Genomic DNA, 20,208 nt, shown 5'->3' with positions numbered 1-20,208 from the left:
CCATTTGTTCCATATGAGTACACGCGCAATTTAACATTTTTTAAACAGCAGGGGGAACCAAAGTCCATCTTTCTTTCCTTCTCGAGCCAGAAGCAGTACAACTTACTCTTTTAACTGTACTTTTGGATAATTGTTTCTCCTGAAAAAAGTAGCCTTTTAAACTATTAATTGGAGTTACCAATATTTTACGTAGGCTATTATTATGTGACCTTGATAATTGTAACTAGTATATTTGTTCAAAACATTACCCTACTCTTTTTATTTCTAGATTCCCATTTGGCAGCTAGATAAGTTATATTTAATTAATATCTACCCGGCTGTCAAGGCTATTTCTGTGACTGGCTTCCTGGGCAGCCGCAACAAAAGTTCGTATTATAATTGCATTGGGCTTGGTTCGGCAACACATACTCAAATTGCCATTGTTTATTAACGTTGCTTGATACTACTGTAAAACCTTCCGCCTTGTAACACATTATTTCATTAATTGCCCGTCTGCTGGAGAACAGGTACAGACGAGACAGGTTGAATTAAGGTAATTCCTGTCCGTAGCAGCGTTAGTGACGTGCCAACCGAATAGCTCAATAACACGACTCCACCCAACCCAGCGAGGAACTCGCAGATACTTGACGCAAACATGGCGTTTGCATCGCCCCTGTAAAGTACAACTCGGGTATTTCATTTGGACTTTTAAAATCATGGAAACAACTTTTAGTAACTTATTGATGCAGCTATAAAAGAAGAAATTAGGAAAACGCCGTCACTTAATACACTGGAGGAATGGCAGAGTAGTTTATCAGCAGGTTTACAGGACGTTAGCCAGGCAGCTACGTTTTGGTAAACTTTGCCGAGGCAGGGAATACACTGCCTGTGAAGCTAGTCTCAAAGTAAGTATGGAAACATTGCGAGGAAACTTTTTAAGCGTTGTTTTAGACGCTCCGATGGCATTCGCTCACATGTTTGTCTGCCTAAGGTGTTCTGGATACTGAAGTGGAAGTCTTGTCGATCGCAAAGAACCGGAGAGGAGAAAGCTTTTTGCTTGTGCTGTAAGTGATCTGGACGCGGAAGATGGCCCAATCGCCGATGGCCGTGCAGGTTCCAGGGATGCAGGTAAGGAGGCCTCGCACGAAGACTGCTTGCTGGTTAGCTAGCTAGCTGCCTGTGCTAACTACATCCAAACATAGGCACTGCGTAACACTAGCTGCTTCTGCCCAGAAATCCAACGTCTTGAAACGTCAACAGTCAAGTTTAGTTTATGTTCGTTCGCTACGGCGTGGCTAGATTGTCTAATCGTTTTAGCAATAATTTCATGAGTGAATGGTTAACGTTTAGTATACACCTAACTTGCCAGAATTAATGATATTAACTTTGCTTAAGAGGAGTATTTATGCTGCGATCTTGTCATGTACCTAATATTTAAAATTAGTTGGACCACCCGAGTTATAGCCAGTTCACTCAACTGCAGACTAAGTTAACGTTAGGTAGGCTATGTTACCTGACTATCAGCTTAGTCTGACGACTACTTGTTTGCTGGTGTTACCATTACGATCCAAATAGTTGGTAACGTCTGGATACCTGTCTAGATATCTCTGCTAGCTACTTAGCAAGCTGCTTAGCAAGCTAATTAGCTAGATGTCGAGCTAGCTAATACTCTTGGGAGAATAATACGCTTATAATTGTTATTGTTTGGTCTTTACTGGGTAATGCCACATGTATTATAATGTAAAGTCCCAGAGATAATTGATATGGCGTATAGCTAAGAACATAGCTGTCCTTTTGATAAGTTGTTTCAGTTACATATTTGCCATATATCAGCGGGGTGTGTGTCTTAAACACACAGTAACTTTTTTCCACCTCCATGTTCTCTCTGTTCCTGGTGGCTGTCGAGGTGGAATGATATATACTGCCTAAGTTAGTGTATGTCTGTGTATATGCTGTATGTGTGTTGTATATGGAGAGATCCTTGGTAAAGTAGCCCTGATTATATCATAAGTTGCATCTAGTTACTTTCAGATATATCACCAAGATGTAAAAGTATGTTTATTACCATTACATCATTGACAGATAACGAATTAAGATTTTCAGGTCACAAAGTTTTCATAACAAAGTTTTTGTGACTTTCACTAGCCTACCTGTCTTCAGACAATCCAGATCTATTGAAAATGTGTCTAGTTGTCTTCAGATGGAATGTCAGAATCCCGATTTACCTTCCCTCTTCAACCTGTCTGCTGAAACTCAGCCAGTGCAGCTGAAGCTGATAATTTGAAGTTTGATAATTGTACAGGTTGTCATCGTTTATGGAAAATAGTAAAATGTTCCACTTAACCTCTTTGGCCCTGGTAGTGAAGAGCTTGTGTCACTTTTGAACCCACAAGGAAATAAGTCCTGGCATAATAGAAAGTCAGATTTTTATTTTCATAATTGTGAATTAACTCTATGAAATGAATCTGTTCATGTATAGCCTCTGAACCGTAGCATTGCTGTACAAGCTGTTTGGAGTAACATGTCATTTTTTCCTTTTAAACACAAACCTGAGATTGCACAAATATCAGCCATTGTCAGAAACTTACATAAATATATAAAGTATCCATCATTTCATACAAAAATATGTATGCACCAATTGAATACATACACTAAATCAGAATAATATTTAAAACTCTCCAGAAAGTGAACTATCTTTTTAAATAATTAAGTGGCACAATTTGGAGAATATGAAATATAGCTTACTAGTGGTCTAATATTGATGAGCTGTATTCAGATAGGATGCTGTAACACCTGATCAGCATCCTATCTGTTTTTAAGCAAAAGCTTTTGTAAGATTAATTCTGCAAAAGATAAATAAAACTAAAAAAATTAATTTTCCATGTAAAGGACAAATATGGTCTAAAACCAGTCTCTTTCTATTCACTGTCTATGACCTCATGCACTGTTGCAGACCTTACTATTACAGATGCTTTAAAACACTAGAATGTGATTCCTAGCTGCATCAAGGTCTTAAAAAATGCTATATAAGCTGTAGGTTACTGTATACTCAAAGTAATTTTGTGAGTAAACGCCATGCTGTACTGAAGGCATCACTTGTTTGTGTGCACTTAGCTTGGCTGAACTCTGTACTGCCTGAAGCAGTTTGTTCAGAAATGAACTGTAGCCTAATAAGCATTTTCAGTAACAGGAGTACACAATGTAAGACTCCAGAAGTTGGCAGAAGAAGGCAGAGGCAGGAACTGTAAATAATAAGTTATTCTTCATTCTGCGGTATCAGCCAGTTCACACAGCAAGGTGTATGTTCAAAGTCCCACAGAGAGGCAGTCCCTCTGAGCAGTTATAATAGTCATGTCACGTCACGCATGTTTAGTTCCGGCTTGGCTAATTATCATTTGTTGCATTTCCCCTGTCTCCCAAATAAGGTTAATAACTAGATTTATAGCTTTTGAGAGAGAGCTTGGGCAGAACTCCCTCTAAACTCCCTGTCCAGGCCCCCTCCCATCTAAGCTACAGTGTTAGTAATTATAAACTATGGATAATATTGATTAGTTATGTTAGTAAAAATACACAGATAGCCAATATATAAAATACAACTAATCTATGCATTTTAACTCTAACATTATGAATAAAAAACAGTTATTTGGCTAGGTATTTGTTCAGTTTAAAATTATTTTTTAAAAATTTAATGGCAAGCCCACCCCTCGGCTTACCAACCGATTAAGTTTGTTGATAAATGTAGGACAGATGCTTTGGTGCTTGCTTTTGATTGGCTGGCAGTAAGAGCATGTAGTAAGCACCGCCTCCTGTTTCTTTCTTCTTGAAAGTTTGTACGTGTTGGCAACCATGTAGCTGCTTGGTTGGATTCTCGCTGAAGCATATGAACGTTTCACTATTGCCAAGTTGGTTTGATTTACCATTGTATTCGTTTTCTGTAACCCTTGTTTTTGTACATTAAGTCAGTCTAGCTCCAATTTTACTGAAACATGTTGGCTAATACAACCAATGTCATATTAGCCTACCTTTAGTTGACATTCCAGCTATTTTATTTGACAAATTGAAGTTACTCATATACAGTGCACCCTGTTCGGCAGGTTTCTGCCCATAGAAGGGCAATAAGTAGTAATTCAGTTCAGTTTCTGTTATTTGAATGGCATTTTGCCTTAAATACAATCCACATTAATTTTGCTATTATGTTCAGTGGGAGATTTAGCTTGGTATGGTGATGGTTCTGGGCTGCTTTGATGATTAGAACCTAGAAATTGAGTCAGAGTTCATCATGTTTTACATATTCTATAGCAGAATTTTCTTTAGCATTTCATAGCTAAAGCTTACTTTGATGCATGGGAAGGACCTGGTGAAAGGCAATGTATGTAAGCCGAGTTTAAATGATTCTGTGAGGAAGAGCGTTTAGAATTTCTTGAAGGCACCGTGAGTACTGCTCAACACTTGTAGAAAACGTTTGAAGTTATTGCTGCTAAAGGTGGTTTGATCCGTTAGCAGAGGGGAACAGTTTTTGTGTTATTGCATCATCTTTTATCTATACTAGAACACTAATGATGATTCAATATCCGCAATATCCAACAGTTTCAGGCAAGTTGAGGCAATATAAAGAAATATAGCAGTCACACGCTGCGTAACACGCCCCTTTGGTGACAGAATAGTTGGACACTGGGAGATGTGGGAATTCCAGAATATTCTGGTATTTATTGTATATTACATTGGAGAGAGAGAGAGAGAGAGTGCGTGGTTGTTACAAAAATAAATAAAACCGCTTTGCCTTTCACTCTCGCGGGATCCAGGTGAAAAAAATAATAAACTAACACAACAAACTGAAATAACAAAGATAAAATAAACAAAATCGCAACACAGCCATTCAGCTTTTCAGCTTCTCCTTGCTGGTTGTTTCCAGTCTCTCGTTTTGAGGATTCCCCGGTCACAGACACCTACTGGGAAGAAAAAACACTTTAAATACCTGGACTAATTAGTTAAGCAGTCTAGGTGCATGTGCCTATGTAATCGGTAGACGTGGTCCTCCGTTTGCCCTGAATCTCCCCTACAAACCGAGCCCTGCCACAATAGCCTACTGATAAAACGAAGATGTACAAAAGCAATCGGCATCAATCGTTTATCAATCATTCACCCAAAAATAGAATAAAGCTGTATTTCCACTTACCTGGAGTGCTATCTATTAAAATGGTTTCGCTGAGACAAGTTTTCTAGATTTACGCTCCAGCTCACCGTGATGAAATGGACCTCAGCGGGCCAATGTTTATGGCACTTAAAATGTACATTTGGGACTCAACAGCAGTGTGTCTTTCCAAATATAATGACACGGCTGCTCATGAACATCCAGAGACCTTGTTGTGCACAGTTTCATTGAACACTACTTTCTGTTGAAGTACGCCAGCTGTGTACATCCACGCAGAGTCTCACCCAAAGCACCGCAGTCTTCTTGGGTGTGGTTTCAATATCGTTTTGCCAGTGTTGGCAAACAGCAGGGGTGAAAATAAAATGAATACATAAATAGAAAAGATTAAATGAAATCAATAGTCAGACTGTATATTTTATGGCCTTCCTCAGTGGACTTCCACAGGTAGACCCCCTTGTGTTTGTCTAACAGAGTTGTCGTCTGGTGATGTCACCAACAGCTGCAGCTTAGCCTACTACCCACCACTTATACCTGCTACTGCCTCTGTGGCGTACACACACTCGAACCTCCCATCCCTTGAGGAAGCTAAAGCGCACACGGTCATGGTCTGGCATTGCTATAAAATTCAACATAAACTACTTGTGAGCAATCGCAATGCTCTGCAACTTAAATTAAGATGCATTGCTAGAGCAGATATACAGCAGAACCAGCAAAAAACCTGGGAGTACCCATCAGAAAAGCACTAAAGATTTGTATACTTTACCTGAATCCAGCTTCGCAAAATTTAATCCCTACCAGAGAAATGCAAACCATGAATAATGGGATGAATCATTATTATTTCTACAGTTTCTTGTTCATCCTGTCTGCTGCTTTTTAAATATGTGATGCAGAAACAGAGTTCTGAAATTAACCAGGAACACATTTTCTTCCTTAAAAGTGGGAATCACAGCTGTCCTGGTTACCAGCTACAGAAGGCAGGGTGTATGTTGCACATGTCCCCTGGATGCTGGTGAGAGGTATAGCCATTTCTCTGAGCAGTGGCTTGTGTATGGTACAGGTCTCTGGTATGAGGCAGCCCAGGGCCTTGCCTTCCTGCCCAAACCTAGCCGTTTCAGCTGCTCCAGCTGTTTGCTGGACACACGGAGACGATATAAAAGGGAAGACCGTTGCAAATTGGTAGCTGAGGCTGGATGAGTTTGCGGTAATTATACGTGCTCCCCGGATCCCAGGAATGCGAGGTTGCGAAAGCTCGCTGAATGTGATGCAAGCGGCAGGAGCTGGCTAGTGCCTGAGTGCTGTCATCCCATCAGAGACTAATGCTGAGCCTCGCTGTTTCTGCAAGAGCGTCTGTAGCGTGTCGCATTGCCAAACTCCTCGGCGTGGTGGAGGCACGTGACTGAGAGTTCAGTAAGGGCTGTTTGGCGTATTGGCCCTTGCCCTCTAAAGTGCGGGTTGTTTTGCATACAGGCTAAAACGTGCGTTAGTAGTTTGTTGTTTGGTGTATGAACTGCGGTGCCACGATGGTGAAGAACTTTTCAAGCGGTTGGTTCATGTTCTTATTTTAGTTATTTAATTAGCGGTTTTTACAGCATTCTCCCAGGCAGCACTAATGATCTTTGTCATAGCACAAGGATCATTTCAGTGCTTTCGTTACCTCGTTGGTCTTTGGTACAAAGCAATTCTTTTGACTTGGCTGTGGGAACAGAGTCATTCTCCCAGAATTCCTGGCTGTTTCTTTGGTTTCGGCCTCAATTATCAGCTGTTTGCTTTGATCCTAGCACAGGGAGTTTCACCAGTATGCTGATCTAGATGTCTCTGTGGCTGTGCAAGAGATGGATGTTTTGCAGCATGAAACCCAACTCCCTGTGGGATTGTGGGAAACTGTCCACGGTAGTCTGGGAGGCACCCGTGGTCCCACAGTGCCAGGGCAGTGAATTAGGAGCTTGGGCGTGGCTCACCCCGGAAAGCTGCGGTGCGGTTATTCCTCCTTTTCCATCTGGTAATGAATTCGCCACCGCGGCCCAATGCTCGGCCCCTCCCCTCCCCCGGTGGCCCCGCCCCAAACTAGCCTTGCCTTCCTGGAATAGAACAGAGAGGTTCCACACGAGCAGCATTTCTGTTCCACACCAAACCGCAGAGTAGACAAATCTCTCTCCCTCTAGAGAAACACCCACCTACTCTCTTTCCCCAGGGGGGTTCAAAGTCTGTGTCCATATTGAGCTGCATCGGGAGTGAACTTTGGAACCTGTGCTTGACTGAGCAGGGGTGTTAGGTTTTCAATACTGTACTTTTTCTGTTGGCATATGAGGAAATATTAGCCCAGCTTCTCTTTGATCTGAAGGGCAGCAAATTGAAAAGTATAAAGTCTACACTTTGGGAGGTTTGGGTCTGTAAACAAGGTTACCTTTTTACAATTCTCATTTCCTCTGAAACAAAGTTTGGAGCCTATTACTAATGAACTGCTAAAAAATATTAACTTTATTAACTGCGCCTGAAAAAAGCAATATAAATTCAACCTGCCAAGACTATCAGTTTGACGGCCTTTGCTTTCCAGGGCCGTCTATTTATCGCTTTTCCTCTTTATAACTGAACTGTGCGCTAACGGTGCTATTAAAGAATTGGTTGACCATTATGAATGGTACAAACTTTACCTTTAGGTCCCACCAGTCCCTGTGTAATCATCTGAGCTCTGCTTTACAGCCCGCTAATGGTATTGCTGTGCGCTACTTTACTGAAATGCCCTTCGATGCAGACCAAAAAATGAATCTTGTTCACATGTGATATTTACTGAAGAAGTTCAGTAGGAGTTTTTGCTTAGTGGCGTCCCAGTGGCAGGTGGCTCTCTGGAAATCAGAGCTAACAGCGTTTGGGTCTGAGCTCGTCTCCTTTCACACTGTGGGCGGTGCGAGCAGCGATGGGCTTTTTTCTGCGTTTGTGCGGAACAGGAGCGGCTGTACAGCCCGTAATCTGCTGCTCCGGTCCGCTCGAGCCCCGCCCCGCCCCGCCCCGTCTTGTCCCGCCCCGTCGCGCTCCGCCCCGTCCCCGTGACCGCAGTCCTCGGTCGCGCTGGACCAGCCCGTCCCAGTTCTCTGCGCTTGAAGCTGAAAGGGTCACGTGCGCGCCGTGGACGCCTGTGGAAGACGGAACGGCGGTACGAGCGTAGCGCCCGGCGCACTGAACGCCGCGCTGTGTTCAGCGGCACGCCTGACCCGGTGGAAACGGCACACCTGCCGCGGAACAGGAAACGGCCCCTGCGTCAGCGGCAGCTGCTCTCCGAGGCCTGTGCTGGCCTGTTTGCCTTGGTGACACAGAGCAGGCGCTGGGAGCCCAGCGCAGTCTTTCTGCAGCCCGACTGGAGAGCAGGGGGCGGGGCGGTACTGAGGGCTCCGCCGCTCTCTTACTGTCGCTGAAACGTTGACCAGTGGTGAGAACGTTTCCTGCTGGACACCGGTGACACCTTGATGAAGCGTTTCTGGGCTCGTGATTGGCTCAGGGGTATCCTGGCTGCGGAGTGGTTTCAGGGCGGAATTTTCATCGCTGGGTGTCACGTCCCAGCAATGATGTCACGGTGCAGAGTCCAGCATTAACTCTTCATACGCACACACAAACACTGACACACACACACGCACTTACGCACACTCGGGATGAGAGGGACAGCTGAAGGCTGGTGGACTTGGTGTGCGGTGTGAAGTGTGTGGGGCAGGTGGCGGTGTGGGACACGTCGCCTCTCTGAAGGGGCGGAGTTTCCTGCCGCGCTGCTCTGTGTCTCTGACTCCGCTCACTACTGGAGCGTATCGATTCAAAACGAATGTAAATGACTTTTATTTGGGGTTTCTCAGCGCTGTTTCTCTGTTGTATAAATACCTCTGAGAGTGTTTGCAGAGGGCCTGGCTTCTGTAGCTCAGTCTCTTCCTGATAAGAGCCCATATTAGCACCCTCACTGCTCCAGGCCCCTTAGGCCTTTATCAGGACCTGTCTCTGCCCATATCTGCACTGCCACTCCACACAGCACTGCACCCCTGCAGCCAGCCCCACTGGAGGAGAGAGGAGACAGTTTGAGTGTGCGTGCGTGTGTAAGAGTGAGTCTATATGTGTGTGTTTGTGAGTGACAGAGGGTCTATCTATGTGTGTGTGTGTGTTTGTGTAAGAGTGAGTGAGTATGTGTGTGTAAGAGAAAGTGTGTGTGTATGTGTGTGTGAGTGAGTGAGTGAGTGAGAGAGCATCTATGTGTGTGTGTGTGAGTGTGTTTGTGTGTGTGGGTTCAGCGCTGCTCCTCCTCCTGCTTCCTGAGCTCCAGGTGTCGGTGTGCGGGTGTGGCATTACCCCGCCACCTGGCCTCTGTAAGGGAGCAGCTTTGAGCCCGTGTGGGCGGAGCCTCATCACAAAGGTCCATTAATAAAACACAAGAGCGCAGAAGGGGCTGGGATCAAAGCACACACCACAGGAACAGGCCAGACCGGCCCATAATGCCTTGTGTTCCTAACAACCCCAGCCCGCTGCAGCACACTGTAATAGGGATGTGCTTGAAGTCAGCATTGAATCCCTCATAGCTGTTAGGAACAATCACTCAAATACTGAAGCCTCGCAGAACACAGAAGCATTCCAATCCAATAAAAAATATTACAACTTCGCTATCAAAGTGTTCGGCGTAGTTTTAAACTATGAACGCCATGTCAGAATGTACAGCCATTGTGGTGTAGTAAGAGTATGCGATTGGCATAAACAGGCTTATGCCATGAAATGGAATTTGGAATTTGGAATTACACCGGTGAAGCCGTAAAGGCTGTGACACATATGCCAAATTACCCCCACAGGCCATCTCCTGTTGTAAGAGGTCCCGCTAGATCCCCCACTGAAACTGTGAAATGAGGTTTTGCAGAAACGTATTTGGACATGCCTACCTTGCAGCAAGTTGCTTTTCTTTAGATTTTTTATTTCCTTCGTGCGTGCTCTGCAAATACATCAGAATCGGTTTTGATGGAGTGATATCATCACGTAGATGACTAACTTTTTCCGACCGAGTCTGTTCGTCAAACCAGAGGATGCTGCTCGGTACCTCTTTCATGATAGGCCACATTCTACTACACAAACTCTTAAAGGAAGTGCAATGATGCAGAAGTTAGGCTAGCTTCTAGTGCTTCTGATGGAAACCCACCCTGGGTCACAGGTTGTGCTAGCATTTCTTTTTTTTCCATGGAAGGATTTCAGTTTGTTTGACAAATTATTGAAATTCCTTTCCTATCTATTTATTATCCATGCATCCAGGAAAGGCATGTTTATTAACAACGCATGCAGGAAAGACATATTCAAGATTGTGTTGCTACCTATCATGTTTAATGATATGTGACAACGTAATCTTGCATTTTTGGACTTTGAAAACTATTTGAACACAAAAAAGATCATAAAGATGAATTGTACAAATACGTACATCTATTGCATAACAGGATGAGTTGGATAAAAAAAGCCAGTTTGCTTGTGGACGCGTTTGGTGTGTGCTTCAGCCATTTCTGAACAAATGAATCTGTCATGATCTTGCATCATTAGTTGTTTATTAAGAGGTATTTTCCTTCTGAATAAAGAGCAATATTCTCTTTCTGAATAAATCTCTCGGACTAATAAAACTTGCCTCTATTCACCACGGCAGTTAGGCCTGTTTGGATAGTAGACCGTGCATTAATCGGCTTTAGCCTGCAGTGCAGAAGAATGTGTTTAACAAGACGACAAAACAATTTTCTGATCCTGTCCAGCTCATCTTTAGGCCCATTCGAGCTCATCGCTTTTTTGACAGTAAAAAAAAAAAAAAGCCTATTTATAACGGGCAAAAAATAACATTAGGACTGTAATAGCCAACCAGCAGCTTATTCAGACTCCGTCCTTTCATTAGCGGTCATACTTCATGGCAGCTGCTGCTGACTTGGAAATTGAAGGTCTGGTGAGTTCCAGTGCAGCGTGAGATTCCCATTAGCCGGGTAACGCTGTGCCCCTGCAGACGGCTTCTCGGCCCGCTTTTATCGGACAGAATTCATTGCTTTGTGTGGGCCGGGACGTCCAGCCCGCTGGAGGGTGATCTGAGGTGATAACGGTGACTTAGTTGCTGTGCGCTCCGGCCAGAATGTCTGCGAGACTTTAAAAGTCCTCAGACTTTCATTATTTTTACTGGTCGAAAATGAGCATTTTCTGGCTAACGCAAACTCTGCCCTGGGTAACAGGGCAGCCAATCACGTGTCACCCTGAGCAGCTGCCGGCCACTGTCTGCACTGGAAGTCTCAGGATTCACTCCTGTGATTATAAGCTTCTCTATGTACAGTCCGCATTAGTATGTAGCATTCTGTAATGTGTTTTTGTAACACTAATTGTACTGGCACTGGTAACTATTTTAGCTGCAAGAACATAATATCATTTCCTTGTTCTGTGTGGGATGTATGAATATACGCTTTGGAGGGGTATACTGTAGTACCTGGAGAGACATGAAACCAGAGGTGTTTGACATATTTAGAATGAATTGTACATTTGGATTTGTACAGCAATGACAACATGTTAGAACCTGCTTCCCTTGCAAAGTCACATTAATCATGAATCAACTGAGGTAGTTTAAGAAAAGGATCTTTCTTATTGCAATGAAAATGACACCATTGGACTTTGTGTGCTTCAAAATGCACTGGTGATTAAAAATACAGTTTATTTATTGTAAAATGCAATAGGGTTGGGAAACAAAGTCCCTTTTCTGGCTGGTAGATTTGATTGTAGCCTTGTCACAGCATTATAGTGGCTAACTGCTCATTAAAGCTCTGCGTTTCTTTGCAACGGAGTGTCCTGAACAAGCAAACTCATCTGTGGCATAGCTTCCTCTGCTGTGTGCTCATGACCACTGTTACCTACCTCACCCCCCCCCCCCCCTCGCCCACCCAGAACACTCGGGTGGACCCCGAGGAGCTCTTCACCAAGCTGGAGCGCATAGGCAAGGGCTCCTTCGGCGAGGTGTTCAAGGGCATCGACCAGCGCACGCAGAACGTGGTGGCCATCAAGACCATCGACCTGGAGGAGGCCGAGGACGAGATCGAGGACATCCAGCAGGAGATCACCGTGCTCAGCCAGTGCGACAGCCCCTACGTCACCAAGTACTACGGCTCCTACCTGAAGGTGAGTCCCAGCTCCGTCAGGCTCAGCGAGGGCTCGTCAGGGAAGGGTGTCTGCCGGCCCGGTGCATCATGGGCCGCGCTATGTCACCGTACCTGTATCTGTAGCAGGAAGCAGACAGGGCAGACGTGACTCAGGCCGGTGAAATTTGCTGTTGTCACATTTTCCGTGCTGCTTGCAGAGAGCGAGAGAGAGAGAGAGAGAGAAAGAGTAAGAGTGAGTTGTCAGGGTAACTTTACCCAGCCTACCTCTGGGCACAGTGACCACATTGAGAGTGTGGGGGCCTCGTTGGGAGAGGGATGTGGGCGGGGCATTGGGGGGGAAGGGTGGGGCCAGGGCTGAAGGGAAGCCTGTTTTTGGATAGACTGTGGTGACTAGCTGGGTGTGGCTTTTATTCCCAAGAGCTGCCATATCACGGCACACACCAGCCACTTTCTCCTGGCTCTGTTTAAAGGCTGCTGTTACAGAGAGTAATGAGGATTAAAATGCAGTCTGTGAAGCTGGTGTTACACAATGCAACTTTGACTATTTTTGTTGAATGCGACTCGCTTGTATTGAGATTGCTTTCTATAATACCCCCCTTCATGGAGGTGAACCAGTTTCACACAACATCCAGTCAACATGCTGATGATGCTCACGGTTTTCACTCAGAGCGTTGGCAGTCCATTCATAAATCTTTATTGTACAACAGTCCTTTTTGTCCAGTCACTCTTCCATCCGTACTGTCTAGCTGGCACAACAAATGAAGAAAAAGTGGTGTGTGAGCACAGGATCATATAATGGTCAATCAAAGGTTTGTTCCAGTCATATGTTGCTGTCAGAGGGCCAACTAGCTATTGATTTGATAGTTTATAGGCTTGACATTGTACCTCAGGAAGAGTCCTATTTCCAACATGGCAGAAGAGATGCTAAACTCTGACTGAGGAGGCCCTTCCTATAGATATTTATTGTGCGGACCTGCATTAATTGGTACATTGAAACAGATAACATGTACTGTAGTGTAGCTGTGGATCCTACAGATGGACAATTGATCAGACGCCTGTAAATTAATTTGTGGATTCATTTGATTGAAGTTCACATTGAAGTCTGTGACTCCCTCTTCCCGTTTTTTCCAAGAAACTTGACGCACACCTGCTTTCTCTTTCACGTTCACCTTTTCTCAGCTTCCTCAAGAAGGTCCCATAAAACCAGACCACCAAGTACCTTCCTTCTGTGAAAGTCTGATCTTTTATTCCACAAGGTTGTCAGAAAATTATCAGCAGTCAGTGTACAGTGGTATGAATGATAAATGATGAAGTTTATAATGTAAGTTTAGCAGTGACATACAGTGCTTAGACATTGCATGCAGTTCAAATGCTTGATTTGGAATTGCTACAGAATTATTACGTGTAACAGTGAAGTTTCCTGTAACAATGTCGTGTGCACCTTAAATTATATGAAAGTTTCACTGTGTGAAACCCCAGCCTAAGAATAGGATGAATATGCCACTTTTAATCAGGGTGAATGTTGTGTGTCTTGGTGTGAATAGCCTGTCTTATTGCCATGGTGCTTTTGCTGAATTTAGATGCTCTTCCTCTGCAGAACGACTTCATACCTCTGGGCTGAATGAGGTCAGCCCTGTTTCAGCATGTAAATACATGTTGGCTCATGCAAAAACACACGCATGGGTGCCTCTGCACAGGAAAGCTCAAACGCAAGCAAATGACTGTACTAACTGAGGCACACACACACACACACACACACACACACACATACATATACACACACACACACACAAATACACACAAAAATACACACATACATGTTTATACACACACACGCACGCACGCACACACACACACACATGAATACACACACACACACAAACAAATACACACATACACATGCATACACACAAACACACACACACACATGCACCGCACACACACAAATGTCACCCCCCCAAAATGTCAGATGTGCATGTAAAATTTATAGACATGTTCACAAATAACATGAAACGCCCCCACCCCTGAATTGTATTTCTGGCTCGTGGCTATACAGCACAGTATAATCTGTTTTCATGTTTATGATTAAAATGAACACGTATCAAATAATAGTTTTTGTGGAGGACCACTTTTTGAATATTACTAGTTAATACATCTCCTCTTTGGGAACGTTGGTTTGGGGAAACGGTTATTTCTGACGGTTATTAAGAGTTCCACAATCACTGCCTCTGTGCTGTGGTTAATTCTGTGGAATGTTGTTCTACAAGATAGGCTTTGTGGAGCTACAGCAGCAACCTGTCAGTAGTGGTTACCTTTCATTACTAGGATAACCTGTGAGGAATTCATTTGGGCCCAACCCATCTGAAAGAGGCTTTCTGGGGAGTTCCATGGACTGAGGGGCAGTAGGAGAGCGGTGGTGGTGACTTGTTCAGCACTTGTTCGTCATTGGGATTGTGAATCGCGCAATCCTGTCAATGACATCATCAGAAACACCTGCAGGCTTCATTCTGTGCTTATGGCAGGGTTAGCCAGTATGTGTATGAACAGCAGAGAAACAGATACTGTATCTGAAACTCAAAGACAATGAGGGCCTAACAGCTATAGAGCGATTATAATGGTGATTTAGGCCACAAGAATGCAGATGGGACATGGCAGTTCTCTCTCGATGGTCTGAGATCATGTAATTGTATGACATCACTCAGTGAGAGAGTGGGCTATTTGGTAGGTGTGTGTGTGTGTATACGCACATGCGCCCACAAAAGAGGGACCACGCCTGGCCTTGTTCCTACACCACACACGAGAAACAGGAAGTGAGGGTTTTATATTCTGTAACTAGAGGAGCTTCTGAAGGGTGTGTGTGTGTGTGTGTGTGTGTGTGTGCATCCTTCTGTCTCTAGTTTGTTGGTTGAATTAAAAACCCAAACTATATTAAAGAACAAGTAAAGAAGAAGCTTTAAGATACAATACTTGAGATCTGTTGCTTTTCTGGACCATATATAAATTCAAGAGTCTTCTTGTTGTGAATTCTTAAGGGGAAGATCAAGAAAAACTGAAAAAAGTGGAAGAAATCAGTTTTTTTCATTTCATTCATTTTTTAAATTATTACTTGATCGCATTCACAGCAGTGGGAAACTATTTAAATAACATGTTTAAATGTAGCAAGAATGACAAATGCTTTAAGTTGGAAAAAAATCTACTTGTACTTGCTGGTCTGCTAGGAGCACTCTAGGAATGAAATACTTTCAAAGGTGCATTTAATCGCTTTATTTGGTCCATCACGAAAAGAAAGCTCTTTTGCCTTCAACAGAACGTTGTTAGAAATGGAGCATGCTCAACTTGCATTACTAAAATAAAACATGGTTACCATGTGTCTGTTTTTATTTCTGTAATGTTTTTTGTACGGTAAGTTGTACATTACGAGGTTTGAATCTTTGATGGAGCTTTTTTCACTGATGCTACCGTAATGGGGAAGTAGCACGGTACAACACTGTTGACAGGAGCAGTCAAACATCTGATTGCAACGACTGACGAGGCCCAGAATCTTGATCCTATTGCATTGCAGAATCTGTATAGCCCGATATTATCAAACTTTCTTTCTCCCAGCAAAACTGCTGAAAAATCACTAAAACGGAGGAAATTAGCGCCTTCCGTGACAAACACTCAGCCTCACTGATCGGTAACCAATATCCCAATGATATTGTGAAATCCCCATCGTAACTACGTGAAATAATTTTCTCGTCATTATGCTATATTATTGGGGGGGAGGGAGATATTTGACCTATTTTGTAATATTGGGGGGCTGTAGCCCCCCTATCCTCTCTCAAATTATGCCTCTGTCTAAATCTGGGTAAACAAAGTTAGTTTGGAGAAGTGCTTTGACTTTGATTTTTTTGAAAATTTGAAGTGGTTGAGGTACAACCGTGATATAAAGGGTTGAAGTTGTGGAAATGAATGTCTTGGTGACGGTGCTCTCTCTCTCTCTTCCTGTGCCTCCAGGGATCCAAACTGTGGATCATCATGGAGTATCTGGGGGGCGGTTCAGCCCTGGACCTGGTGAGACCGGCGATCTCCTGCAGTCCAGAATGCGTCGTCTTCGCAATACTTGCCAGGCATTTCTGATCCTCAGTCTCTCTTCATAAACATCTGTCTTCCTCTGTTTTCCCTTTTTATGGTGCGTGTGTGTGTGTGTGTGTGTGCGTGCCTGCGTGCGTGTGTGTGTGTGTGTGTGTGTGTAGCTGCGTGCCGGCCCCTTTGATGAGTTCCAGATCGCCACCATGCTGAAGGAGATCCTGAAGGGACTAGACTATCTGCATTCTGAGAAGAAAATCCACAGAGATATCAAAGGTGTGTTTCAGTGTGTAAGCGTGCGTGTGTGTGTGTGTGTGTACCCTGGTGTGTCTGCTCGTCTGTTACAGTGTGTGAACACATACGGTTTGATGACGTGGACATTTTGTGTGCCACTGGAATATTTTCCAGAAAGAACTATGAATACATAAACATGGTACTTGATTGAACCCCAAAAGCGTTTTTGGTGACTTTTTACTATTTTCAGGTGCAGCTGTTGTAACTCAAAATGTGAAATCAAAAAAGTATTATTAAAATATTAATAATAAAGATATCAAATGATCATTCTGACATTGTGAGAGTATTTAACTATATGCTGCAATATGATTAACAAACTATATGTAGAAATTTTGTGTTTAAAAAAAAAAAAAAAGAAGAAAAGAAAGAGACAATGTACTAGGAAATGGACGCAGTTATATGCAGTTATGTACATGTACATATACATACAGTTATAACATGCAGTTATGTACATTCACATACACGTCCCCCTGCCCCTCCCCCGACCTTGGCTCTCACACTGACACTTTAACATACAGGCAGCGAAGACCGTACAGAATGCCTGGACTGGCTAAACATTAAATTGTTGCTATGGGTTCCATAACAGCAACACACCAGCGACCCCTCACCTCTGCTGGAAGGGGGCTGATAAGGGGTCCATAAGTGGGCTATTCTAGGACACCCTGAGTATGATGCATATCAGCCATATACAGACCGCATGCTTAAAACCGTTTTTAAATTTCTCTAATGTCATTTAGTGTTTATGTGATAACACCTTCCTGGATTATATTTCTGGGACCCCCTAAGCAAGAAAATAAGTCTCTTAAATATTTGATAAGTAAATGAACATTTCCCAGTCAGGATATGCTGTAGAGAGAATTGCGTGTCAATACGTGAACGTTTTCGTAAAGTATTTCAAGACCCATATGTTTATTTAAGGTTTATTGTACACATTTGAGTTCAAAGTCGTGACTTGGCGAGATTGGTGTGGTGTGAAGTACAAATCCCCCTTCATGGGTGGGGTTTGGCACGCTCTAAGCTATCAGGGTGGCTTGTCTGCCCTCCTTGATAAAACAAACAAAAGAAGTTGCGACTTGACCTTTGTGACAAAACTGCCGGGTTTGTTTTAAACATGGAAGTCATTTGCGCAACCAGCACTGTCATTTGATATGACCACAAATTACGGTCGCACTGGGATGCCAGTGGTTACACTGACCGAGAAGTCTATATAGGTAATAAATATTTAACTTTATGTCCACAAAAAACATCATCTTTATTTAATCTTATGTATACATATTGTATGAGAGTGTCTGTGGTTGTGTGCGCGCTTGTGACGGTGCGTTGTCTCCGCAGCGGCCAATGTGCTGCTGTCGGAGCAGGGGGAGGTGAAGCTGGCCGATTTCGGCGTTGCCGGGCAGCTGACTGACACTCAGATAAAGAGGGAGACCTTTGTGGGGACCCCCTTCTGGATGGCCCCCGAGGTCATCCAGCAGTCTGCGTACGACTCCAAGGTGAGCGTCCATGTCTGTAAGCTGCACTGAGTGTGTGTCTTTACTCTGTACTGAGTGTTTGGTTTTACTCTGTACTGTGTGTGTGTCTTTACTCTGTACTGAGTGTTTGGTTTTACTCTGTACTGTGTGTGTGTCTTTACTCTGTACTGAGTGTGTGTCCTTACTCTGTACTGAGTGTGTGTCTTTACTCTGTACTGAGTGTTTGGTTTTACTCTGTACTGTGTGTGTGTCCTTACTTTGTACTGAGTGTTTGGTTTTACTCTGTACTGAGTGTTTGGTTTTACTCTGTACTGAGTGTGTGTCCTTACTCTGTACTGAGTGTTTGGTTTTACTCTGTACTGAGTGTTTGGTTTTACTCTGTACTGAGTGTTTGGTTTTACTCTGTACTGTGTGTGTGTGTCTTTACTCTGTACTGAGTGTGTGTATCCTTACTCTGTACTGAGTGTGTGTCTTTACACTGCACTGGGTTTGTGTGTGTCTTTACTCGGTACAGAGTAAACCCACACGCTTAGTACAGAGTAAAGACACACATGCAGTAAAGACACACACACTTAGTACAGAGTAAACCCACACACTTAGTACAAAGGGTGTATGCGTGTCTTTACTGAGTGAGTGTATAGTTTCACTCTCCTAAGTGTGTGTGCCTTTAGGTGTGTGTGCGCGCACGTGTGTGTGTAGTTAATGAGTGAGTGTGTGAGCAGAGGCTGGTGGGGGGAGCTGGGTGTGTCTCTGCCACATTCCCATAACCACGGCAGCCTATAGCTGGCTGTAATGGAGGCTCGCCCTGTCCACTGGGGTGGGGGGAGGTATTTTGAGATTGAGGCACTTAGTAATTGGTGGGGGGCGGCACTCCATAATTTTGGATTTCTGATCTTTCTCCACAGGCGGATATCTGGTCCCTCGGCATCACCGCTATCGAGTTAGCCAAGGGAGAGCCCCCCAACTCCGACATGCACCCCATGAGAGTCTTATTCCTAATCCCCAAGAACAACCCCCCCACCTTGAACGGTGACTTCAGCAAGAGCTTCAAGGAGTTTGTGGACTCCTGTCTGAACAAAGACCCTGCCTTCGTGAGTATGAGTGGATTATGAGCTCCAAGCCACGTTTGTGCTTGTGCCAGATATACAGAGTGTGTGAGCCAGGGGCTATATTCACACGTTGGTGAGTTTAATGGCAAGTTGGGGGCTACGTTGTCTGTCCTGAACAGTCAACTCCAGTTTGGCTTGGTCATCTTTCACATTGGCCATGAACGCCTAAGTTAGTTCTCAATGAATGAATGTTTCTAGGGCTTCTGTGTCACTCTTCCTGTTAAGACGCCTTTCTAATGGATGCATGTGCCCCACGGCCTGGTAGTGAACCTGGACCGCGGCAGCACTGACTGTGGCCTGAAGCCCTTAGGGCAGTGGTTCTCAAACTCGGTCCTGGGGGACCCCTGTGTATGCTGGTTTTCATTCCAACCTCAGCAGCAATCCCAGAATTTTAACAAGCTGTTAATTTTTCTTAATTAGGTGCTTTTCATGTTTTAGAGCTGGGGTTCCAGAAAGGGCCAGTGTGGGTGCACACACCTGATTCTACTAATCAATCACTGGAGTCATTGCTAAACACCTTGGTTAGTAGAATCAGGATCAGGTGTGTGCACCCACACTGGCCCTTTCTGGGTAAGATTGGGGACCCCAGCTCTAAAACATGAAAAGTACCTAATTAAGAAAAATTAACAGCTTGTTAAAATTCTGGGATTGCTGTTGAGGTTGGAATGAAAACCAGCATACACAGGGGTCCCCCAGGACCGAGTTTGAGAACCACTGCCTTAGGGTTTCTAGTTGGCTCTAGCCTCGCCGGACCGGGGATAGGAGGGTTTCGGTTAGCCCTGTGTGACTCCACAGAGGGCTCCAGTCTGTTTCCGGTTCCAGGGTTATTCCTGGCCCAAAATAGGGTTTAGGTGGTGACTTGGCATGTCGGCGCCTGTGGTCGGTTCGGCTTCACTGCCACTGTCGACTCGGTGCGTTGTCTCCCTGTGTTTAGCTGCATTTAGAATGAAAAGTTCTGTGAAGTCTTCAAGAGACATGGGCATTGAGATGTAGGCTATGAAAATGAAACACGTGGC

At 44.1% G+C, this 20,208-nt stretch overlaps 1 protein-coding gene across 1 annotated transcript in view; it reads left to right on the top strand.

Annotated features, from left to right (window-relative positions):
* The first annotated feature begins 587 nt into the window (after nucleotides 1–587).
* The window catches only part of stk26 (serine/threonine protein kinase 26), a 24,867-nt gene continuing 5,246 nt past the window's right edge, over nucleotides 588–20,208 (top strand). Inside the window, exons 1-7 of the mRNA XM_035431946.1 lie at nucleotides 588–884; nucleotides 971–1,107; nucleotides 12,041–12,271; nucleotides 16,249–16,305; nucleotides 16,488–16,596; nucleotides 17,947–18,104; nucleotides 18,989–19,174. Of these exons, the coding sequence (XP_035287837.1) occupies nucleotides 1,066–1,107; nucleotides 12,041–12,271; nucleotides 16,249–16,305; nucleotides 16,488–16,596; nucleotides 17,947–18,104; nucleotides 18,989–19,174 (783 nt within the window). The 5' untranslated portion in view covers nucleotides 588–884; nucleotides 971–1,065. The remainder of the gene's footprint in view (nucleotides 885–970; nucleotides 1,108–12,040; nucleotides 12,272–16,248; nucleotides 16,306–16,487; nucleotides 16,597–17,946; nucleotides 18,105–18,988; nucleotides 19,175–20,208) is intronic.

Source organism: Anguilla anguilla, chromosome 9 (assembly GCF_013347855.1).
Source record: "Anguilla anguilla isolate fAngAng1 chromosome 9, fAngAng1.pri, whole genome shotgun sequence".
Taxonomy (NCBI): Eukaryota; Metazoa; Chordata; class Actinopteri; order Anguilliformes; family Anguillidae; genus Anguilla; species Anguilla anguilla.
This window is presented reverse-complemented; position numbering and strand designations above follow the sequence as displayed.